The sequence below is a fragment of the Hydra vulgaris genome, chromosome 12, assembly GCF_038396675.1.
Source record: "Hydra vulgaris chromosome 12, alternate assembly HydraT2T_AEP".
NCBI lineage: Eukaryota > Metazoa > Cnidaria > Hydrozoa > Anthoathecata > Hydridae > Hydra > Hydra vulgaris.
This window is the reverse complement of record NC_088931.1, coordinates 14,342,509-14,368,340: the sequence shown is the minus strand read 5'-3', so window position 1 is coordinate 14,368,340 and position 25,832 is coordinate 14,342,509. Positions and strand designations below refer to the sequence as shown.

Below are 25,832 nucleotides of genomic sequence, written 5' to 3'. Positions count from 1 at the left end.
GGCTTCGGTCACACCCTCTGACCCAATATCAAGATTATTACTTAGTATTTTCATATAAAAATGCATGCAATTTAGTATCAAAAGAAAGAAAGGTTTTAGGGATAAATGCATGAAAAGGGTGCAAGAGGGTATTATTCGGAAGCTCTACACCTCTCACACATTGGGTAGGGTGGGTTAAAACTTAAATATTATTTTTTTGGAATAATAAATAGTATTTATATAAAACACAAATTTTTCATAAAAAAAGTCAAACTCAACTATATACAAAAATTAATATACAAAAATTAATATACAAAAAGATTATATACAAGTATCAACTTAATAAATATATACATACACACTATACATACACCTATCAATAAGTGTATATAGATTCAGCTAAAAGAATCTATATAAACTTATTAATAAGTATATTTATAGTTGTTAATAACTACATTTCTGAATCCTCTGCCATCCCTCTTCCATCATCAGGCCCATATGCGGAAGGCCCTTTTGATTTAGGCCCAGGGTGGCTTTGGCACCAAACCAAGAAATCATTCCTAGACAAGTCTATATTTAAAACAAAAATATTAAATGAGTGAATTAAAATGAAAAACAAAAATTAAAACACAGCAAAAAACTTACCAAGGAGGTCTTGGTTTTCACTCTGGGTGCCAGATTGCAGTGATGACGTGGATGAAGCTGGTAAATTTAATTTTTTAAATTTTTAATATGAAATAAGTTTAATAAAAATTATAAAAAATAGTGTTCATTAAGTAAAAAACCATTTAAAAAAACAAATTTACAACATCATTAAGATATATCTACCAAGTTCCTCCCTTTTGCGCCTCTTACCTTTTTTAGTGTCTAGAGTGTCTTTAGTGTAATAGAAAGTGAGAAATACCTTTTATATTGTCGCTTCAAGACAACTTGCACAGCATCAAGACACGCAGAAGTCATTTTTTTAAGCTGTTTATCAATGAAGCTTATACGAGTGTTAGTGGTTAGCAATGGAGCATATACTGATTTTAAAATGTTAGGGGCAAGAGTATTCCCAAAAAAATCTGTTCTTCTACAAAACTGAGCAGCTGGATTAGATTTACTATTTGTAATTATTAGCAAAACTTTTTTTCACTAACTACCAGAAACATGATCAAAAGTTGCATCCTCAGCTAATACATAAAACTTTTTCGTTCAAGGCTCAGTAGGAAGTTTTCCAAACAATGCAAGCACACATATTTCTTTTATGGCAGCTTTATTACAAAATGCCCCTCTTAGAATTGCTTGCAAACTTTTACATTTTACTGTTCCAACAATGAGGAAATGTTTAAACTCACTGTAATGGTTCATAAAAATGAAACAATTATGAAAAAGAATATGAAGCTGATTTCCACGATATCTAGGAATAAAACTTTGTAGTAGATCGTTTTTATCTAAAAAATTTACAAATTTTTTTGGATCACCTTTGACGTCTATAAACCTCATATTAATCATGGCTAAAACAATTTTAACTGCCATACAATCATTTCCAAATAACTAACAACTCTCACACTCAAGAGACTTTAATGCTGAACGACATGAAACTGCAATTGTGTCAAAAGGGTGCAAATGGCAGTTCAGCTTATTCAAATTTTTGCCCCAGGTTCCACAAACTTTGCTTATAGTAAGATGGTTGACTGCAACTCTGTCTGACATTGTGTTAGATATATTTTCAATAATCGAGTCATGACATTCATCAAGCTACTTTGGTAAAAATCTGAATAAACAAATGCCATATAATCAATTGAAGTGCATATTTGACTTTCATAATCAAATGCTGTTCCTCCTGGTAACTGATCTAATGTGGACACTTTCTCGTGTTGTAGCATCAAACCCAAGAATAGGATTATTATTATGCATAGCCTACTCTGCTGCTTGCAAATCTGAAATACTGCCAAGTTCACGAGCTCTTTGCTCAACAGTACTTCAATGAGGAATATTATTAAAAATAACACCCATATAATACCCTATTTTGCTCATAAGATATGGAATGTTACCTGTTGGTTATATTACACAACAACATATTATAAATTATTATTCTTATTTCTAATAAATATGTTTTTTCATCTTCTGGCATAACTACATCTCTTTCCTCCTTAATCTGGAGCAAATAATTCTCCAAACTAGCAATTACCCTGTTACTTGTAAAAAGCAGCAGGATTATGCTTAGTTTTGAGTTGCCTTAACTTATGCTTTTCATTACGTCTTATTCGCTATAACCTGCAGATGTTGATGTTAAACTAGTTAAAGGAGATAAAACATTCATATTGATACATGAAACATCTGAGAAGCCTGATGATAATACAATATTAGGCAAACTCGATATATGGCTTAAAAAAGGTTATTGCAAAATTCAAAAAAACGCCTAATGTCCTTAGCCCTGTTATAATTTCTAGACCAATTTAATGATTAAAATATGAGACTTCTAATCTGATTTTTACATGTTTCTAGAAACGAATCACTATTTTTTGTAAATAATAAAAAAATATGTCTATTTCTACAAACTGTATTACACTCTGTATTAGAGTCAATGCCTATTTGCGACAATTCAAAATTAGCAGTTAAATACTTTTTGCATTCACTATAAAACACAAACTTTCTTTTTGGCCCCATGATAGCAGAAAAAAAAAGTTTAATTATTATAAATAAAAAATAATACATTTAAATAATGGGTAATATAATGACATTAAAATTGCTAACTATATTACAACTATTTAGTACAATTAGATAACCTATATCCAACATCATTATTGTTATTACTCGTACACTCGACCCCTCCTCACTGCGAGTGTATCGCATTATTGAAGCTTAAAAAGTTATCTAATTAGAGTATAATGTTAAGGTGTCTGAGTATGCTTTTTTTTCAATGAAGTTTGGTAGGTAGTAAGAAAAAAAGGTTATTAAGGGTGAGAGAATATATCAGAAAAATGAATCAGCATTCCTTCGATGTATACTTGATGTCCAAACAACAACAAAACTTTACCTAATTGGAGTAGAGTTTTAAAGTGTCTGAGTATGCCTTTTTTTTCAATGAAATTTGGCAGGTAGTAAGAAAAAAGTTAATTAAAGGTGAGAGAATATATTAGAAAAATGAACCAGCATTCCTTCGATATATACTTGATGTCCAAAAAAAAGAAAATTTTAACAACAATCAAATTCATAATAAATAAAATTTTACATCAAAAAATCCATGGAAAATTCAATTTCCATAATTCTAGTACTCAAAAAATATCTATGTTGATACATATTTCTGAAAAATATGTATCAACATATTTTTTAGAAATATGTATCAACATAGATATTTTTTAAAACAGAGCAAAACAAGTTCATACCATGCAACTTTTGAACAAACTTGAAAAAGCGTATTACAGAAAAAACGGTTTCGTAAAATCCGCATTTACGCGTGCCTAATATAGGTCTTTAATGCTGTACATTTCAAACATACTTGCTTGCTTACAAAAAAATGATTCATTTATTCAACATGAACATAATAGACATACGTTTTGTAAAATTTTATAAAATATCGACTTTTTGTACGTTCCCAAGATACCAAAATATATATGTTGATACTATTTTGAAAAAGCTCACTCTTAACTTTCAAGAAACTTGTCGAACGGAAATCAAAATAGTTATCAGTAACTAGGAGACAGTAGGTAAAAAATAAATAAGGCACTTTTCTGTTAACAATTTTTATTGAAAACTTCCAACAAGTCTAATTATCCGGCACACCATAAATGTAATACAAGTTGTTGAAGTATTAAACTATAAAAACAATGCTTCTGACTCCTTATCCCAGATTATTTTAAAAGCATCTCTTAAATGAAAATGACATAATATATACAAATATTTAGGTTTAGAAATTACTGCGTGTTAAGAATGAAAAAAATTGGCAAAAAGCTAACACAAAAGCAACAGTCACAGCCAGATATAGCCAAGTTGCTACACCATTACTAAACTTTTCTACAAAAGACTAGAAAAATCGAGAATAATTTATATACAGGGAGCAAACAAAAGTTGTATTATTGTTACTCTAATAATTTTAAAATAAATTTTTTTGTTAAATTAAAATTCTAAATTACTCTGCTTATTAAATTTTTGATTTACATTGCCTTTAATTTTTAAAAATTTCATTATCATAGTATTATACAATGACGACCAATATGTTGTACCCCCGTATTGCAAACAATTTGAGATTACTTTTTCGCTCAGAAATGATATAAATTGAGGACTATAGTGTGACAATAAACAAGAAAAGAAAAGTCGACAATAAGAAAAGTACGAAAATAAGCATAAACAAAAGTGAAATTAATATAATTTTAGGAGAAAAAAATGTCAAAAGCACCAGCGATTGGAATCGATCTTGGAACGACATATTCTTGTGTTGGAGTTTTTCAACATGGGAAAGTTGAAATAATTGCTAATGAGCAAGGAAATCGTACAACTCCAAGTTATGTTGCTTTTACCGACACCGAAAGATTAATTGGGGATGCAGCGAAGAATCAAGTCGCCATGAATCCGTCAAATACAGTATTTGGTATGAATTACACTAGTTATGTTTTTTCTTTTCTTTTTAAATATAGATAAGCGAACAATGCTTTAAGGACCTAACATCAAATATGTATACAATGGTTGCAAGTTGATGATAACAGACAAGACATGAAACGGGTTTTTTTTTTTGCTTTTTTTTAGATGCAAAAAGATTGATTGGAAGAAAATTCAACGATCCGTCGGTTACTTCGGACAGAAAACATTGGCCTTTCAATGTGAGTTTATTGATGTTTGTGATTTTGTGTTACTCTCTCTTGAGCGTTTCTTGAACTCTATTTTTTCCCGAAGACTGCGTTTCTATGTTTTATATATGTTCAACGTTTTCCTCCCAAAAATTGTAACATTATTTATTTAGGTTATTGATGAGGGGTCTAGACCAAAAATTCAAGTTGAATTTAAAGGAGAAACTAAATCTTTTTACCCGGAGGAGATATCATCTATGGTTTTGCTAAAGATGAAAGAAATTGCAGATGCTTATCTCGGCAAAAAAGTCACAGATGTTGTAATTACTGTGCCAGCTTACTTTAATGATTCGCAAAGACAAGCGACTAAAGACGCTGGAGTTATTGCCGGATTAAATGTCCTACGTATTATTAACGAGCCAACTGCAGCTGCTATTGCTTACGGCCTCGACAAAAAGATAGGAAAAGAGAAAAATGTGCTTATTTTTGATTTGGGCGGTGGCACCTTTGATGTTTCTATACTTGCCATAGAAGATGGTATATTCGAAGTAAAATCGACTGCAGGCGACACTCACCTTGGTGGCGAAGATTTCGATAATCGTCTGGTAAACCATTTTGTTGAAGAATTTAAGCGAAAGCATAAAAAAGACATTTCTAGCAATAAAAGAGCTCTTCGACGTCTAAGAACAGCGTGTGAAAGAGCCAAGAGAACGCTTTCAGCGAGTACACAAGCGAGCGTTGAAATTGACTCGCTGTTTGATGGTATTGATTTTTACACGTCAATTACTCGAGCACGTTTTGAAGAGTTATGCATTGATTTGTTTAGAGGTACTCTTGGCCCCGTTGCTGATGCCATTAGAGATGCTGGGAAAAACAGCAGCGGTCAAAACTTTTCCAAGTCTGATATCCACGAGGTCGTTTTGGTTGGCGGTTCTACTCGCATTCCAAAAGTACAAAGTCTTCTCCAAGAATTTTTCAACGGAAAAGAACTTAACAAATCCATTAATCCAGACGAAGCTGTAGCCTATGGTGCTGCCGTTCAAGCAGCCATTTTGGCTGGCGATAAACATGAGGCCGTTCAGGATCTTTTACTTCTTGATGTTGCTCCTCTATCACTTGGAATAGAGACTGCTGGAGGGGTGTTTACTCCATTGATTAAGAGAAACACTACTGTTCCAACAAAGTATTCTCAAATATTTTCTACGTATGCTGATAATCAACCTGGCGTACTAATTCAGGTTTTTGAGGGTGAAAGAAGCATGACAGCTCATAATAACTTACTTGGTAAATTTGAGCTTTCTGGAATTCCACCGGCTCCTAGGGGAGTCCCTCAAATTGAAGTAACCTTCGATGTCGATGCCAATGGCATTTTAAATGTTTCCGCAATGGACAAGAGCACTGGAAAAGAGAACAAGATCACTATCACAAATGATAAAGGTCGTCTTTCTAAAGAGGACATCGAAAGAATGGTCCAAGAAGCAGAAAAGTACAAAGCCGATGACGATCTTCAGCGAGACAGAGTTCAAGCGAAAAACTCTTTGGAAAGCTACTGTTATAATATGAAGCAAACTGTAGAAGACGAAAAAGTTAAAGGCAAAATTAGCGAAGAAGATAAAAAAACGATTCTTAAAGGTTGCAAAGAAACAGTGGAGTGGCTTGATAGAAATCAAGTAAGTTATGCGTTGTTGGTTATTTTTGACTTTTGAGTTCTGTCATAATTAAGGTTACCAGACATCCGGCTTTTGCAGAGGAGAATACAGCACCAAAACTGTACAAATAATTTTTTTTTATCGTGTTCTCCGTAAAAACCGGACGTCTGGCAGCCCTAGTCATAATTATGATCTTAATATCTTTAACAAATCGCAATAATGTATTAACTTTTTTTTTTCTTACATACGTAGACTGCCGAAAAAGACGAGTTCGAACACAAACAAAAAGAGCTTGAGAAAATATGCAACCCTATTATTACAAAACTTTATCAAGCTGGCGGTGTTCCTGGAGGCATGAATGACGCCATGCCTGGAGGCATGCCGGGTGGCTCTTACAAACCTAGTTCTAGTGGACCAACTATAGAAGAAGTCGATTAAAAGTATTGGTTTACTTAGTGTATTATAAAACTTTTTTCATTGTTGTACGATATTTGTAAATACTTTTAACGCATGTATATTTTATAGAGTTAATAAAAATGACATTTTTAAAAATGATGTTGTCAATTTCCTCCGTTTCACAGTTTAAATACCATAGATGTAGAGGCGGGAGAGGAAGGGGAAGGGGAGGAGAAGGGGAAAGGCAGGGAAGGGGAGGAGGAGGGAAGGGGAGGGGGAGGAGAAGGGGAGGCGGAGGGAAGGGGAGGGGGAGAGAAGGGGAGGGGGAGAGAAGGGGAGGGGGTTCACAAAATCCAAAAATTAACTTTTTGGATTTTGTGTAGTTAAACCACTTAATTATTTTTTTATGCTGATTTCAAATTACCTTTTCTTTTTTTATCATAATAAATACTTAGCCTTCAACTTCAATTTCAATAAAAGTGATTATTTTGACAAAACAATCAATTGTTAAGTTAAATGAAACCGTTATTATTATCAAAGTAGAATCCATAGTAAATATTTATCTTTTCAATTTATCAATAAAATACGTAATCATTATGTGTAGTTATAAATACAACAAAAATAGGCATTATACATGAAATCAAGGAATAATTTGTCACAATTAATGAAAATGCAAAATAACTTCATAGCAGCCGTGGTGTACTGAATGGAGTTCTTTCTCAGAATTGAGAGGTCTGAGGTTCGATGTCGGCTCTGGCCAGATAAGTGACATTGGTAAAGAAGGAGGTGTGAACTTCCTAGTTAAATTGCTCTTTTAGGGTGCTTTGTGGTAAGAATCTTAGTTCTTCTTGGTGCACAACTAAAAAAATAAAAAAAGTCACCGTTGGTGATTGTGGATTGTTGTGAGAACTTTCCAAAAAGAAACTTTAAATTTTTAAGCTTGTTCTTCTGTAGACATTAGACGGCGTTTTTTTGTATTTTTATTAACAATTATGATTTTAAATGAAGTGGATCTTTGCTGCAATTATCTACTGTATTACTAAAATAAACATCCCATTCATCAATCGATTTTGACATTAAAAAGATCGTTCTATTTTTCCATGTATTTATTGACATCTGATTCGCAAGTAAATGAGTTGTCTTGTAATTTTAAACAAGCTAAGATAATAAATTCTTTTGGACGCCAAATGTAAAGTTTACAGTTCTTTTTTTGCTAACCCGCTCTGTCTCAGTTGTTTCTGTCACTGGTTCCAACTTTTATATTTTCAAAATTTTTTAACAATGAAACACATTTTCCGAAGTATTTCTAAATTACCTGAATCTTGATTTCACAATGGTTTGAATATTTAGGTATATTAATTCTAAGAATTTTTGCAATCGACGGTATTTCCGAAGCCGATTGCAATGAGTGCCACGCTGACACTTATGTTTAATGTTATTTGTGGTTGTTTTATAAATTTCAAAAACTTGATTAAAAACGAAATACATCAGTTATTCCATTACTGTATCTTTTTCCGAATCCATAATGCGTTTCTATTTTCTGATGAAGAAATATAGCATTTTGCAAAACTATACAGTTTTGCAAAATATTTGCAAAGAATGAAACAATCATCCAAGTTTTTGATGTCTTTTTAGGAACTGATTCTACGACTACTGAGAAGTCAATCTTATTTGATGAAAGTTTCCAGTAGATAATTTATTATTGACTTTATTAAATTAAGTACAAAACAACCCTGAGTAAAGGCAACTTTGTTTGATAAAATTTATTACCTGCTGGAAGATTTCTAAAGATGTTTATTAATTTTGATTTCTTTATTTACTAGTTTATAATTATTTATCTACTAGTTTGATACTTCTTGTTTGAAAATTTTTCATTTTAACCTGTATCTTAACTTAGTTTACATAATTAATAGCAAAGTATTCACTAGCGAAGTAAATTAAAAGCAAATTTTATACTAGATAAGACTACCTTTTTGTTTAAACGCAACTTTTTCTTAATTTTAGTTCAAAGTTATAAAATTTAAATTGCATAAATTTCGACCTAAAGTTGCGTTACTATATACTATACTTTAAATGCTTAGAATAGGCTGCAATGTTTTTCAATATTTTGAAAATGTTAACAATAGACGTAGTTGGTTAACCATACCTACTAAATGAATGCTACTAGCAATAATACTAGCAAAAACTGAGTTGTTTTAAAAAAAAAAAAAAATTAAGAATAACTGGTTAAACAAAAAGTATAGAATTGTATAGATTGTCCTTCTCCTAATAGATGCTAGTTGCTTCACGCACAATGCAAATTAGGATTGTTCTTAAGGGGCTGTCCATTAATTACGTCTACAAAGTAGGGGGAGGGGGTCTGGAAATTTTTGACAATTTTTGATAAGGGGGAGAGGGGCGGGGGAGGTTAAAAAAATTGACGTCAACAACATTACTTTTTTAAATAGTTACTTTTTAGTTAGTTACTAGTTATGCATATTTGCCAAGAAAAAAAGTATCAAAAAAAGACTATTACATACCAGGATCAGAAGGCCTGCTACTTGCAACTGAAGTTGCTCAGTTATAGAGAGATCTTGGAGTTCTTATCTCAAATGATCTTAAATATAATGCTCAAGTTTCAGCAGCTGCGCTCCTTAGAGAGGCTGAAAAAAACTATTCGCAGCCGTAGTTTTTCACTGTGGAAAGAAGTGTACACCACGTATGTTCGTCCTCACCTAGAGTACGCTATCCGAGTGTAGTCACCTTACCAACGGGCAGACATAGAAGTGTTAGAAAAAGTTTAAAATCGTGCTACAAAAACCATTCCTAAGATTAAGTATCGCACCACCGAGCAGCGAGGAGCCATGTTAGATCTTCCGACACTTGAAGAAAGAAGTATAAGAGGTGATTTAGTTCTGATGTTCAAGTTCATGCTTGGATTTGATGAAAAAAAACTTTCATGTATTATTCAATCGTCCTTCGTCGTCAAAGTATATTATGCTTGGTCATGATCAAAGACTTGCACAGCAAAGAGTTCTCAATTGCATTCCAAGAGAGAAATTCTTCACGAACCGTGTTGTGTTGCAGTGGAATACCCTGCCGCAATTGGATTAGATCTAAAGTTAAAGTAAGGAGGATTGGCTCATTCACTTTTTGTGACTCTGCACTGTACATAAATTAATATAAAAACATTATGATAAATATTTAACATTATCTAGGCTTAGGTCTGTTGACGGGCATGTTAATTACTACCGTTATCCCAAATTACCTAAATGCTAACGTATATATGTATTTTATAACTTTCAGATTAATTATATATATATATATATATATATATATATATATATATAATATATATATATATATATATATATATATATATATTTAAATTTGCAATTACTAATCGTAATATAAAAACTTAAAATATAAACTTGTTTTGTAAAAGAAGATCTTGAAGATCTTATCAAAAATTTCAATAGTTACGATTTCTTTATCATAGTAAGAATTTCAGAAAACATCGAGGAAAACCTTCCTCCATCAAAGTTTTAATATTTCTCTTTGTACTTTTAAATTCCATAACTGGAACGATTTTTATTATTATTAATATAATATTGACTTGCAGTTCTTCGATAAGTTGAGTGAATTTTTTTTTTTTACCTTCTATCATGCGCTGAAAGAAGTTTAAACCAATAGTGTTGCATGTAGTAATCACTTTTACTCCTATTCACTTTTGTTCAGAGCAAGCCTTTGTAATTTTAAATGGCTATATATATTTAAAAAATGTTTATAAGTTAAAAATTGAACTAAGTTTTTTTTTCTAAACATTTTACTTTTAAACACTTTTTCTTGAAGTTGTAAACTACTGTTATTACTACTATTTAAAAACGTTTAATTTTTTTTCATATTTCTTTTATTTTACATAAGAATTAATATAAGGGTAAATTAATTGTTAATAATAAATAAGGGTAAATTAATTGTTGACGTAATTTTATAGGGGGTCTCTGAAAGTTTGACTAGTTATTGACAAGGGGGAGGTGGGAGGTAAAAACTGCCGAAAAATTATTGACGTAATTAATGGACAGCCCCTCAGTCTTAAAATAAAATTACTTCTTTTTACTTTTTTTTTAACTAAATTATTAAATATTTTAAAGATCGTCGTAGATTTACAGGTAATGGTAAAATATGATTTGTAGTTACAATGTCCATGAAATAACACCTAAAAACATAAAAAGCACAAACAAACAGAATAAGAAAAAAAAAGAGAATAAGCAAAACAAACGAAGGAAAAAGTCTATCAAAACCAGAAACAATTCAAGGAAAAAAAAGAAGGGGATGAGGAGTGGGGAGGCGGGTGAAAAAAAAAAAAAGTACCGAGTTCTTTCCAAAACAGCTAATGTTCACCCGACTGAAACGTGTCTAATGCCCGACTATATTCCTCCAAAAACCGACTATAACTTGAAAATCGCCTTTAAGAGGGCTGTATGTGATTACACACACACGCACCCGTAGAAATGCCCTCAATTAAAACAAGAGAAATTAAAACTTAAACTGCCGTAAATCGGTACAAGAAAAAGTGAAGCAAAAATCAGCTATTATATATATATATATATATATATATATATATATATATATATATATATATATATATATATATATATATAGATTGTAAAATTTTGTATTTATATTGTAACAAATATATTATAAAATAACACAAACTATAATAAGATATTTTTATATTATTATATGCATTTTTAAAATATATAAAAGATATTCAGAGACGCATCATAATGTTTGTTAAAAAAACTAAATTTTAAAATTTTTATTCCATTAAATTTTGCTAAAAAATGCATGAAACAATAAATAAATCAATTCAAAAAATAAAAGCATTTAGTAATATATTATGCTTCTCATAAATGAAGCTCATAATGTAACACAAGAGAATTCAGTAAATCTTTTCCATAAACGATATGATGGAGTTCTTTTAGTGTCATTAAATATGGAACTTCTGAAACCATTTTTGTAGGAACTAGCGCAAAGTTCTTAAAAGTATCCAAACCATTTACTTTTTCTACCTAACGTTTTTTGTATAAACCTTTCAATTGTTTTTCAATATGCTCCTCTAACTTTTGTTGCTTGATAGATAAAAGTTTTAAAAGTATGATACCTCATTCTTTTGACAAAATAGTCATCTGAAGACCTTGTCCTCTTTACCCTGTTGGTCATTGTAGCTAATAAAATCAATTTTATTTAAAATAGTAAAAATCATTTGTCATTTATTTAATTAAAATAGTAAAAAACACACTTTTGCTTTCTAAACAAGAAACTAGTTCATAAGAAATTCATTCAGTTATTATTTAAAAAAAATTCTTTGTGTCTTATATAAATACAACTTGATGTGTATCTAACTGCAATATAAACTGTAGTGCTACAACTTCAATAGTTGTAAAATAAATACTTAAGCTTTAAACTATGTAATGTTAAAACATACTAAAACATATATCAAGTTTAACAGTTTTACTTTCACTTGAAAATTGTATTGCGGCAACATCTCCTTAGTTTTAATCTATAGCGTTAATTTTTTTTTATAAAGTCTAGTATTTATTGTAGAGTTTTAAATTTTTCTCTGACATTATGTCCTAGCGGTTAGCTCATCGAGTTTCTGAAAGAAAATAGCAGTGGTTAGGTTCTTACATTTTGCAACATTTATTTTATTTTTTTTTCAATTTTTTTTTAAAAATACAAGATAAAACACTTTTGAAGTTTTATAGATACAGGGACGGATAATAAGTGAAGCAATCGAGACATGTGCCTCTAGCCCCCAAATCCTCTAGCCCCCGAACACACTTTTCAAAAAAGCGCGTTTTTTTACTAGAAGTTTTGAAATCATGTACCATTGGAAAGAAAGAACAAAAAAGCAAGAATAATTTTTGTAATAATATATGTTCCGTAATAATATATGTTTTAATACATAACAACAGTTGCAAAACTCCGTAACAGCCATGAGTTGTTAATATAAATTGAAGTGCTACATCTTCAATAGTTGAAAAATAATTACTTTTTTATTGAAGTTCAAGATCAACTGGTTAATGTTTTTGAACTTCTCTGATTTCACATTCACTATGACTTTTACTTTTTCAATTCTGAACTGTTGTGCAATAGAAAAATGTTTTCATTTTAAATAAGCACGTTGCATCTCTTTACTCTTTCTTTACTTTTCTATACTTTTCTTTTTATTAACCTATTTTACTGTCTTTTTATTTATCTTTTTATATTTTCTTTTTCCTTATTTTGAAACATTCATTAATTTTTTTGTTTTTTTCCATGCTTTATATAAGGTTACTTTCTATATATATAAATATATATATATATATATATATATATATATATATATATATATATATATATATATATATATATATATATATATATATATATATATATATATATATATATATATATATATTTATATATATATATATATATATATATATATATATATATTTATATATATATATATATATATATATATATATATATATATATATATATATATATATATATATATATATATATGTTTGTGTGCCACAAAATTATTTATAAACTTTGGCATATATATAATTCTAACATATATAAAATTCGCCGAATGGTCACACACGAGCAGTGAACGCCTGAGGGAAGAAATGAAAAACATGAGAATAAAGGAGAATTATTTTTCAAACAAAGCATATTTTGACAGTTGTCAATACAAAAATAAAGATTAATAGAGGAATATTTAAAATAAGACAGGCAATGCACCTAAACAGTACTAACAATAATAATAAAAAATAAATTGTTATATTAATACTAATATGAACTATGATAAACAAAAAATATATCACCAAACAAAAAATAAATAAAACAAAAAATACATTAAAAAATAAAAAGTATGCATACAACAATGAAAGGCCTCAGAATGGGAAAAAAAACATTAATGCCAATGTGTAAACATAATTTGTGTAGTGATTAAGTAATAAACATCTCCTCAGAGTCGCGTCTATTATTACTGGCGTTTCGATGAGGATCAGCACTTATAACTAGTTTATCCCGTCAGACAAACGTCATCGCCACTTATGCTTTACCCCGCGACTCACGCCTATTCCATACTGCAGTAAAAAAGGATTCACTACAGATAGCCAAAACCCAACCACACCCAAATTTGTAAAGCACTAATATTTTTTTGATGATATGAAAAGTGTTAATCTACTGCACAATATAAGTAAAAATAATTAAATAAATCACTTACCATACCAACGGGAAAAAACTACGCACAATAAATTAAAATTCAAATAAAAACGCCAGAAACAAAACTAAAAACAACTAAAGTGTGTAAACAGAAAATGCTAATAAATTTTCCCTAAGACCATTCAAACCACATAGGTTTTTCCAGCACAAATATACCAAAAACAATCAAATGGCAATATACCCTATTAAAATCCCTTTTAAAATAAAATAAAACATAATAGAGTATTCAAAAAACTCTAAGGTTGTCATAGATACTTCATTCGAATTTTGTTAACCAATCTAAAGTGTAAGAAAATGAAACAACCCGCGCAACTTAAAATCATAACTAAAAATCAAGTATATTAGAAAGTAGAAAAAAACATATATATATCGCCTGCAAAAATGTAAAGATTTAAACATATAGTGAAGGATATAAGAAATTCTCTGAATAATAATAAAAGACGAAAATTGTGTCAGTGAAAATTAAAATAAAGCCGAGTAATGAATGCACGATAATATAGCACAAAAGCTCCTTGATAACAGCAACAGCATGAAAATCAGCGGATAAATCATACACCAAAGAATATTGTAATAAGACCAACTAAATACTAAAATAAGACCAGATAAATTTAAGCCAAATTAGTGGTTAAAAAATTATTTTGGGTGATAAAGCTATGATATTAGTCGTCATATAAAAACGATGTAAGAGGCGGGAAAAATATTGTTTAAGAAGTAAAGTCTTCTCCTGAACTTATTCACGCACTAAACTCCCTTATGCTTAATCCCACAGTTACCATAAAAAAGGCCGACAAGGGAGGTATTTGTATTTTAGACAAAACAAGGCCGACAAGGGGGTATTTGTATTTTAGACAAAACGGACTATGAAGAGAAGATCTCTCTACTTTTATCAGATAAAAACACATATAAACTACTTTCAGAAGATCCAACAAAAAGTATCGCAAGAGATGTTAACAATCTTATTGACTATATGTTTCTTCATCATATGATTGATAAAAAAACATCGGAGTTCCTTCGTCCTAAAACACCTCATCGTACACCCCTGTTTTATGGTCTTCCCAAAATTCAAAAAATAGGCATTCCTTTAAGACCAATTGTTTCTGGTTGTGACGGACCAATCGACAACTTGTCGTTCTTTATCAAAGAATTTATTCAGCCAGTTGCTGAACAACTACCAGCATACTTTAAAGACACAACACACCTCCTTAAACTCTTATTTTTTGTTATGTTTTGTTATGGTCTCAAAGTGGTGTTTAGTTCTACTCTAACGGCTTTATTTTAATTTTCACAGACACAATTTTCATCTTTTATTATTATTCAGAGAATTTCTTATATCCTTCACTATATGTTTAAATCTTTACATTTTTGCAGGCGATATATATATGTTTTTTTCTACTTTCTAATATACTTGATTTTTAGTTATGATTTTAAGTTGCGCGGGTTGTTTCATTTTCTTACACTTTAGATTGGTTAACAAAATTCGAATGAAGTATCTATGACAACCTTAGAGTTTTTTGAATACTCTATTATGTTTTATTTTATTTTAAAAGGGATTTTAATAGGGTATATTGCCATTTGATTGTTTTTGGTATATTTGTGCTGGAAAAACCTATGTGGTTTGAATGGTCTTAGGGAAAATTTATTAGCATTTTCTGTTTACACACTTTAGTTGTTTTTAGTTTTGTTTCTGGCGTTTTTATTTGAATTTTAATTTATTGTGCGTAGTTTTTTCCCGTTGGTATGGTAAGTGATTTATTTAATTATTTTTACTTATATTGTGCAGTAGATTAACACTTTTCATATCATCAAAAAAATATTAGTGCTTTACAAATTTGGGTGTGGTTGGGTTTTGGCTATCTGTAGTGAATCCTTTTTTACTGCAGTATGGAATAGGCGTGAGTCGCGGGGTAAAGCATAAGTGGCGATGACGTTTGTCTGACGGGATAAACTAGTTATAAGTGCTGATCCTCATCGAAACGCCAGTAATAATAGACGCGACTCTGAGGAGATGTTTATTACTTAATCACTACACAAATTATGTTTACACATTGGCATTAATGTTTTTTTTCCCATTCTGAGGCCTTTCATTGTTGTATGCATACTTTTTATTTTTTAATGTATTTTTTGTTTTATTTATTTTTTGTTTGGTGATATATTTTTTGTTTATCATAGTTCATATTAGTATTAATATAACAATTTATTTTTTATTATTATTGTTAGTACTGTTTAGGTGCATTGCCTGTCTTATTTTAAATATTCCTCTATTAATCTTTATTTTTGTATTGACAACTGTCAAAATATGCTTTGTTTGAAAAATAATTCTCCTTTATTCTCATGTTTTTCATTTCTTCCCTCAGGCGTTCACTGCTCGTGTGTGACCATTCGGCGAATTTTATATATGTTAGAATTATATATATGCCAAAGTTTATAAATAATTTTGTGGCACACAAACATATATATATATATATATATATATATATATATATATATATATATATATATATATATATATATATATATATATATATATATATATATATATATATATATAAATATATATATATATATATATATATATATATATATATAAATATATATATATATATATATATATATATATATATATATATATATATATATATATATATATATATATATATATATATATATATATATATATATATATATATATATATTTATATATATAGAAAGTAACCTTATATAAAGCATGGAAAAAAACAAAAAAATTAATGAATGTTTCAAAATAAGGAAAAAGAAAATATAAAAAGATAAATAAAAAGACAGTAAAATAGGTTAATAAAAAGAAAAGTATAGAAAAGTAAAGAAAGAGTAAAGAGATGCAACGTGCTTATTTAAAATGAAAACATTTTTCTATTGCACAACAGTTCAGAATTGAAAAAGTAAAAGTCATAGTGAATGTGAAATCAGAGAAGTTCAAAAACATTAACCAGTTGATCTTGAACTTCAATAAAAAAGTAATTATTTTTCAACTATTGAAGATGTAGCACTTCAATTTATATTAACAACTCATGGCTGTTACGGAGTTTTGCAACTGTTGTTATGTATTAAAACATATATTATTACGGAACATATATTATTACAAAAATTATTCTTGCTTTTTTGTTCTTTCTTTCCAATGGTACATGATTTCAAAACTTCTAGTAAAAAAACGCGCTTTTTTGAAAAGTGTGTTCGGGGGCTAGAGGATTTGGGGGCTAGAGGCACATGTCTCGATTGCTTCACTTATTATCCGTCCCTGTATCTATAAAACTTCAAAAGTGTTTTATCTTGTATTTTTAAAAAAAAATTGAAAAAAAAATAAAATAAATGTTGCAAAATGTAAGAACCTAACCACTGCTATTTTCTTTCAGAAACTCGATGAGCTAACCGCTAGGACATAATGTCAGAGAAAAATTTAAAACTCTACAATAAATACTAGACTTTATAAAAAAAAATTAACGCTATAGATTAAAACTAAGGAGATGTTGCCGCAATACAATTTTCAAGTGAAAGTAAAACTGTTAAACTTGATATATGTTTTAGTATGTTTTAACATTACATAGTTTAAAGCTTAAGTATTTATTTTACAACTATTGAAGTTGTAGCACTACAGTTTATATTGCAGTTAGATACACATCAAGTTGTATTTATATAAGACACAAAGAATTTTTTTTAAATAATAACTGAATGAATTTCTTATGAACTAGTTTCTTGTTTAGAAAGCAAAAGTGTGTTTTTTACTATTTTAATTAAATAAATGACAAATGATTTTTACTATTTTAAATAAAATTGATTTTATTAGCTACAATGACCAACAGGGTAAAGAGGACAAGGTCTTCAGATGACTATTTTGTCAAAAGAATGAGGTATCATACTTTTAAAACTTTTATCTATCAAGCAACAAAAGTTAGAGGAGCATATTGAAAAACAATTGAAAGGTTTATACAAAAAACGTTAGGTAGAAAAAGTAAATGGTTTGGATACTTTTAAGAACTTTGCGCTAGTTCCTACAAAAATGGTTTCAGAAGTTCCATATTTAATGACACTAAAAGAACTCCATCATATCGTTTATGGAAAAGATTTACTGAATTCTCTTGTGTTACATTATGAGCTTCATTTATGAGAAGCATAATATATTACTAAATGCTTTTATTTTTTGAATTGATTTATTTATTGTTTCATGCATTTTTTAGCAAAATTTAATGGAATAAAAATTTTAAAATTTAGTTTTTTTAACAAACATTATGATGCGTCTCTGAATATCTTTTATATATTTTAAAAATGCATATAATAATATAAAAATATCTTATTATAGTTTGTGTTATTTTATAATATATTTGTTACAATATAAATACAAAATTTTACAATCTATATATATATATATATATATATATATATATATATATATATATATATATATATATATATATATATATATATATATATATATAATAGCTGATTTTTGCTTCACTTTTTCTTGTACCGATTTACGGCAGTTTAAGTTTTAATTTCTCTTGTTTTAATTGAGGGCATTTCTACGGGTGCGTGTGTGTGTAATCACATACAGCCCTCTTAAAGGCGATTTTCAAGTTATAGTCGGTTTTTGGAGGAATATAGTCGGGCATTAGACACGTTTCAGTCGGGTGAACATTAGCTGTTTTGGAAAGAACTCGGTACTTTTTTTTTTTTTCACCCGCCTCCCCACTCCTCATCCCCTTCTTTTTTTTCCTTGAATTGTTTCTGGTTTTGATAGACTTTTTCCTTCGTTTGTTTTGCTTATTCTCTTTTTTTTTCTTATTCTGTTTGTTTGTGCTTTTTATGTTTTTAGGTGTTATTTCATGGACATTGTAACTACAAATCATATTTTACCATTACCTGTAAATCTACGACGATCTTTAAAATATTTAATAATTTAGTTAAAAAAAAAGTAAAAAGAAGTAATTTTATTTTAAGACTGAGGGGCTGTCCATTAATTACGTCAATAATTTTTCGGCAGTTTTTACCTCCCACCTCCCCCTTGTCAATAACTAGTCAAACTTTCAGAGACCCCCTATAAAATTACGTCAACAATTAATTTACCCTTATTTATTATTAACAATTAATTTACCCTTATATTAATTCTTATGTAAAATAAAAGAAATATGAAAAAAAATTAAACGTTTTTAAATAGTAGTAATAACAGTAGTTTACAACTTCAAGAAAAAGTGTTTAAAAGTAAAATGTTTAGAAAAAAAAACTTAGTTCAATTTTTAACTTATAAACATTTTTTAAATATATATAGCCATTTAAAATTACAAAGGCTTGCTCTGAACAAAAGTGAATAGGAGTAAAAGTGATTACTACATGCAACACTATTGGTTTAAACTTCTTTCAGCGCATGATAGAAGGTAAAAAAAAAAAATTCACTCAACTTATCGAAGAACTGCAAGTCAATATTATATTAATAATAATAAAAATCGTTCCAGTTATGGAATTTAAAAGTACAAAGAGAAATATTAAAACTTTGATGGAGGAAGGTTTTCCTCGATGTTTTCTGAAATTCTTACTATGATAAAGAAATCGTAACTATTGAAATTTTTGATAAGATCTTCAAGATCTTCTTTTACAAAACAAGTTTATATTTTAAGTTTTTATATTTCGATTAGTAATTGCAAATTTAAATATATATATATATATATATATATATATATATATATATATATATATATATATATATATATATATATATATATAATTAATCTGAAAGTTATAAAATACATATATACGTTAGCATTTAGGTAATTTGGGATAACGGTAGTAATTAACATGCCCGTCAACAGACCTAAGCCTAGATAATGTTAAATATTTATCATAATGTTTTTATATTAATTTATGTACAGTGCAGAGTCACAAAAAGTGAATGAGCCAATCCTCCTTACTTTAACTTTAGATCTAATCCAATTGCGGCAGGGTATTCCACTGCAACACAACACGGTTCGTGAAGAATTTCTCTCTTGGAATGCAATTGAGAACTCTTTGCTGTGCAAGTCTTTGATCATGACCAAGCATAATATACTTTGACGACGAAGGACGATTGAATAATACATGAAAGTTTTTTTTCATCAAATCCAAGCATGAACTTGAACATCAGAACTAAATCACCTCTTATACTTCTTTCTTCAAGTGTCGGAAGATCTAACATGGCTCCTCGCTGCTCGGTGGTGCGATACTTAATCTTAGGAATGGTTTTTGTAGCACGATTTTAAACTTTTTCTAACACTTCTATGTCTGCCCGTTGGTAAGGTGACTACACTCGGATAGCGTACTCTAGGTGAGGACGAACATACGTGGTGTACACTTCTTTCCACAGTGAAAAACTACGGCTGCGAATAGTTTTTTTCAGCCTCTCTAAGGAGCGCAGCTGCTGAAACTTGAGCATTATATTTAAGATCATTTGAGATAAGAACTCCAAGATCTCTCTATAACTGAGCAACTTCAGTTGCAAGTAGCAGGCCTTCTGATCCTGGTATGTAATAGTCTTTTTTTGATACTTTTTTTCTTGGCAAATATGCATAACTAGTAACTAACTAAAAAGTAACTATTTAAAAAAGTAATGTTGTTGACGTCAATTTTTTTAACCTCCCCCGCCCCTCTCCCCCTTATCAAAAATTGTCAAAAATTTCCAGACCCCCTCCCCCTACTTTGTAGACGTAATTAATGGACAGCCCCTTAAGAACAATCCTAATTTGCATTGTGCGTGAAGCAACTAGCATCTATTAGGAGAAGGACAATCTATACAATTCTATACTTTTTGTTTAACCAGTTATTCTTAATTTTTTTTTTTTTTTAAAACAACTCAGTTTTTGCTAGTATTATTGCTAGTAGCATTCATTTAGTAGGTATGGTTAACCAACTACGTCTATTGTTAACATTTTCAAAATATTGAAAAACATTGCAGCCTATTCTAAGCATTTAAAGTATAGTATATAGTAACGCAACTTTAGGTCGAAATTTATGCAATTTAAATTTTATAACTTTGAACTAAAATTAAGAAAAAGTTGCGTTTAAACAAAAAGGTAGTCTTATCTAGTATAAAATTTGCTTTTAATTTACTTCGCTAGTGAATACTTTGCTATTAATTATGTAAACTAAGTTAAGATACAGGTTAAAATGAAAAATTTTCAAACAAGAAGTATCAAACTAGTAGATAAATAATTATAAACTAGTAAATAAAGAAATCAAAATTAATAAACATCTTTAGAAATCTTCCAGCAGGTAATAAATTTTATCAAACAAAGTTGCCTTTACTCAGGGTTGTTTTGTACTTAATTTAATAAAGTCAATAATAAATTATCTACTGGAAACTTTCATCAAATAAGATTGACTTCTCAGTAGTCGTAGAATCAGTTCCTAAAAAGACATCAAAAACTTGGATGATTGTTTCATTCTTTGCAAATATTTTGCAAAACTGTATAGTTTTGCAAAATGCTATATTTCTTCATCAGAAAATAGAAACGCATTATGGATTCGGAAAAAGATACAGTAATGGAATAACTGATGTATTTCGTTTTTAATCAAGTTTTTGAAATTTATAAAACAACCACAAATAACATTAAACATAAGTGTCAGCGTGGCACTCATTGCAATCGGCTTCGGAAATACCGTCGATTGCAAAAATTCTTAGAATTAATATACCTAAATATTCAAACCATTGTGAAATCAAGATTCAGGTAATTTAGAAATACTTCGGAAAATGTGTTTCATTGTTAAAAAATTTTGAAAATATAAAAGTTGGAACCAGTGACAGAAACAACTGAGACAGAGCGGGTTAGCAAAAAAAGAACTGTAAACTTTACATTTGGCGTCCAAAAGAATTTATTATCTTAGCTTGTTTAAAATTACAAGACAACTCATTTACTTGCGAATCAGATGTCAATAAATACATGGAAAAATAGAACGATCTTTTTAATGTCAAAATCGATTGATGAATGGGATGTTTATTTTAGTAATACAGTAGATAATTGCAGCAAAGATCCACTTCATTTAAAATCATAATTGTTAATAAAAATACAAAAAAACGCCGTCTAATGTCTACAGAAGAACAAGCTTAAAAATTTAAAGTTTCTTTTTGGAAAGTTCTCACAACAATCCACAATCACCAACGGTGACTTTTTTTATTTTTTTAGTTGTGCACCAAGAAGAACTAAGATTCTTACCACAAAGCACCCTAAAAGAGCAATTTAACTAGGAAGTTCACACCTCCTTCTTTACCAATGTCACTTATCTGGCCAGAGCCGACATCGAACCTCAGACCTCTCAATTCTGAGAAAGAACTCCATTCAGTACACCACGGCTGCTATGAAGTTATTTTGCATTTTCATTAATTGTGACAAATTATTCCTTGATTTCATGTATAATGCCTATTTTTGTTGTATTTATAACTACACATAATGATTACGTATTTTATTGATAAATTGAAAAGATAAATATTTACTATGGATTCTACTTTGATAATAATAACGGTTTCATTTAACTTAACAATTGATTGTTTTGTCAAAATAATCACTTTTATTGAAATTGAAGTTGAAGGCTAAGTATTTATTATGATAAAAAAAGAAAAGGTAATTTGAAATCAGCATAAAAAAATAATTAAGTGGTTTAACTACACAAAATCCAAAAAGTTAATTTTTGGATTTTGTGAACCCCCTCCCCTTCTCTCCCCCTCCCCTTCTCTCCCCCTCCCCTTCCCTCCGCCTCCCCTTCTCCTCCCCCTCCCCTTCCCTCCTCCTCCCCTTCCCTGCCTTTCCCCTTCTCCTCCCCTTCCCCTTCCTCTCCCGCCTCTACATCTATGGTATTTAAACTGTGAAACGGAGGAAATTGACAACATCATTTTTAAAAATGTCATTTTTATTAACTCTATAAAATATACATGCGTTAAAAGTATTTACAAATATCGTACAACAATGAAAAAAGTTTTATAATACACTAAGTAAACCAATACTTTTAATCGACTTCTTCTATAGTTGGTCCACTAGAACTAGGTTTGTAAGAGCCACCCGGCATGCCTCCAGGCATGGCGTCATTCATGCCTCCAGGAACACCGCCAGCTTGATAAAGTTTTGTAATAATAGGGTTGCATATTTTCTCAAGCTCTTTTTGTTTGTGTTCGAACTCGTCTTTTTCGGCAGTCTACGTATGTAAGAAAAAAAAAAGTTAATACATTATTGCGATTTGTTAAAGATATTAAGATCATAATTATGACTAGGGCTGCCAGACGTCCGGTTTTTACGGAGAACACGATAAAAAAAAATTATTTGTACAGTTTTGGTGCTGTATTCTCCTCTGCAAAAGCCGGATGTCTGGTAACCTTAATTATGACAGAACTCAAAAGTCAAAAATAACCAACAACGCATAACTTACTTGATTTCTATCAAGCCACTCCACTGTTTCTTTGCAACCTTTAAGAATCGTTTTTTTATCTTCTTCGCTAATTTTGCCTTTAACTTTTTCGTCTTCTACAGTTTGCTTCATATTATAACAGTAGCTTTCCAAAGAGTTTTTCGCTTGAACTCTGTCTCGCTGAAGATCGTCATCGGCTTTGTACTTTTCTGCTTCTTGGACCATTCTTTCGATGTCCTCTTTAGAAAGACGACCTTTATCATTTGTGATAGTGATCTTGTTCTCTTTTCCAGTGCTCTTGTCCATTGCGGAAACATTTAAAATGCCATTGGCATCGACATCGAAGGTTACTTCAATTTGAGGGACTCCCCTAGGAGCCGGTGGAATTCCAGAAAGCTCAAATTTACCAAGTAAGTTATTATGAGCTGTCATGCTTCTTTCACCCTCAAAAACCTGAATTAGTACGCCAGGTTGATTATCAGCATACGTAGAAAATATTTGAGAATACTTTGTTGGAACAGTAGTGTTTCTCTTAATCAATGGAGTAAACACCCCTCCAGCAGTCTCTATTCCAAGTGATAGAGGAGCAACATCAAGAAGTAAAAGATCCTGAACGGCCTCATGTTTATCGCCAGCCAAAATGGCTGCTTGAACGGCAGCACCATAGGCTACAGCTTCGTCTGGATTAATGGATTTGTTAAGTTCTTTTCCGTTGAAAAATTCTTGGAGAAGACTTTGTACTTTTGGAATGCGAGTAGAACCGCCAACCAAAACGACCTCGTGGATATCAGACTTGGAAAAGTTTTGACCGCTGCTGTTTTTCCCAGCATCTCTAATGGCATCAGCAACGGGGCCAAGAGTACCTCTAAACAAATCAATGCATAACTCTTCAAAACGTGCTCGAGTAATTGACGTGTAAAAATCAATACCATCAAACAGCGAGTCAATTTCAACGCTCGCTTGTGTACTCGCTGAAAGCGTTCTCTTGGCTCTTTCACACGCTGTTCTTAGACGTCGAAGAGCTCTTTTATTGCTAGAAATGTCTTTTTTATGCTTTCGCTTAAATTCTTCAACAAAATGGTTTACCAGACGATTATCGAAATCTTCGCCACCAAGGTGAGTGTCGCCTGCAGTCGATTTTACTTCGAATATACCATCTTCTATGGCAAGTATAGAAACATCAAAGGTGCCACCGCCCAAATCAAAAATAAGCACATTTTTCTCTTTTCCTATCTTTTTGTCGAGGCCGTAAGCAATAGCAGCTGCAGTTGGCTCGTTAATAATACGTAGGACATTTAATCCGGCAATAACTCCAGCGTCTTTAGTCGCTTGTCTTTGCGAATCATTAAAGTAAGCTGGCACAGTAATTACAACATCTGTGACTTTTTTGCCGAGATAAGCATCTGCAATTTCTTTCATCTTTAGCAAAACCATAGATGATATCTCCTCCGGGTAAAAAGATTTAGTTTCTCCTTTAAATTCAACTTGAATTTTTGGTCTAGACCCCTCATCAATAACCTAAATAAATAATGTTACAATTTTTGGGAGGAAAACGTTGAACATATATAAAACATAGAAACGCAGTCTTCGGGAAAAAATAGAGTTCAAGAAACGCTCAAGAGAGAGTAACACAAAATCACAAACATCAATAAACTCACATTGAAAGGCCAATGTTTTCTGTCCGAAGTAACCGACGGATCGTTGAATTTTCTTCCAATCAATCTTTTTGCATCTAAAAAAAAGCAAAAAAAAAAACCCGTTTCATGTCTTGTCTGTTATCATCAACTTGCAACCATTGTATACATATTTGATGTTAGGTCCTTAAAGCATTGTTCGCTTATCTATATTTAAAAAGAAAAGAAAAAACATAACTAGTGTAATTCATACCAAATACTGTATTTGACGGATTCATGGCGACTTGATTCTTCGCTGCATCCCCAATTAATCTTTCGGTGTCGGTAAAAGCAACATAACTTGGAGTTGTACGATTTCCTTGCTCATTAGCAATTATTTCAACTTTCCCATGTTGAAAAACTCCAACACAAGAATATGTCGTTCCAAGATCGATTCCAATCGCTGGTGCTTTTGACATTTTTTTCTCCTAAAATTATATTAATTTCACTTTTGTTTATGCTTATTTTCGTACTTTTCTTATTGTCGACTTTTCTTTTCTTGTTTATTGTCACACTATAGTCCTCAATTTATATCATTTCTGAGCGAAAAAGTAATCTCAAATTGTTTGCAATACGGGGGTACAACATATTGGTCGTCATTGTATAATACTATGATAATGAAATTTTTAAAAATTAAAGGCAATGTAAATCAAAAATTTAATAAGCAGAGTAATTTAGAATTTTAATTTAACAAAAAAATTTATTTTAAA

The 25,832-nt window shown here is 30.2% G+C and overlaps 2 protein-coding genes and 1 long non-coding RNA gene across 3 annotated transcripts; 1 reads left to right on the top strand and 2 right to left on the bottom strand.

Moving 5' to 3' along the window:
* Positions 1 to 231: 231 nt before the first annotated feature.
* On the bottom strand, positions 232 to 3,340 carry LOC136088479 (uncharacterized). The gene is made up of 2 exons (XR_010642201.1): positions 625 to 3,340; positions 232 to 549 (listed from the first exon to the last, which is right to left on the bottom strand). It is a non-coding gene; the product is annotated as an uncharacterized LOC136088479 (long non-coding RNA).
* A 936-nt stretch (positions 3,341 to 4,276) lies between these two features.
* Positions 4,277 to 6,949, top strand: LOC136088480 (heat shock 70 kDa protein-like). Its single transcript, XM_065812278.1, has 4 exons — positions 4,277 to 4,552; positions 4,708 to 4,781; positions 4,922 to 6,418; positions 6,650 to 6,949. The coding sequence occupies exons 1-4, from the start codon at positions 4,348 to 4,350 to the stop codon at positions 6,833 to 6,835; spliced, it is 1,962 nt and encodes a 653-aa protein (XP_065668350.1). The 5' UTR covers positions 4,277 to 4,347; the 3' UTR covers positions 6,836 to 6,949.
* A 15,990-nt stretch (positions 6,950 to 22,939) lies between these two features.
* Positions 22,940 to 25,627, bottom strand: LOC124807972 (heat shock 70 kDa protein-like). The gene is made up of 4 exons (XM_065812277.1): positions 25,337 to 25,627; positions 25,108 to 25,181; positions 23,471 to 24,967; positions 22,940 to 23,239 (listed from the first exon to the last, which is right to left on the bottom strand). The coding sequence occupies exons 1-4, from the start codon at positions 25,539 to 25,541 to the stop codon at positions 23,054 to 23,056; spliced, it is 1,962 nt and encodes a 653-aa protein (XP_065668349.1). The 5' UTR covers positions 25,542 to 25,627; the 3' UTR covers positions 22,940 to 23,053.
* Between the last annotated feature and the right edge of the window lie 205 nt (positions 25,628 to 25,832).

Coding starts and splice junctions, on each gene's coding strand:
- LOC124807972 (XM_065812277.1), bottom strand. CDS start 25,541: ATGTCAAAAGCACCAGCGATTGGAATCGATCTTGGAACGACATATTCT. Junction 25,182..25,336: donor TCCGTCAAATACAGTATTTG/GTATGAATTACA, acceptor GCTTTTTTTTAG/ATGCAAAAAGATTGATTGGA. Junction 23,240..23,470: donor AGTGGCTTGATAGAAATCAA/GTAAGTTATGCG, acceptor TTACATACGTAG/ACTGCCGAAAAAGACGAGTT.
- LOC136088480 (XM_065812278.1), top strand. CDS start 4,348: ATGTCAAAAGCACCAGCGATTGGAATCGATCTTGGAACGACATATTCT. Junction 4,782..4,921: donor GAAAACATTGGCCTTTCAAT/GTGAGTTTATTG, acceptor TTATTTATTTAG/GTTATTGATGAGGGGTCTAG. Junction 6,419..6,649: donor AGTGGCTTGATAGAAATCAA/GTAAGTTATGCG, acceptor TTACATACGTAG/ACTGCCGAAAAAGACGAGTT.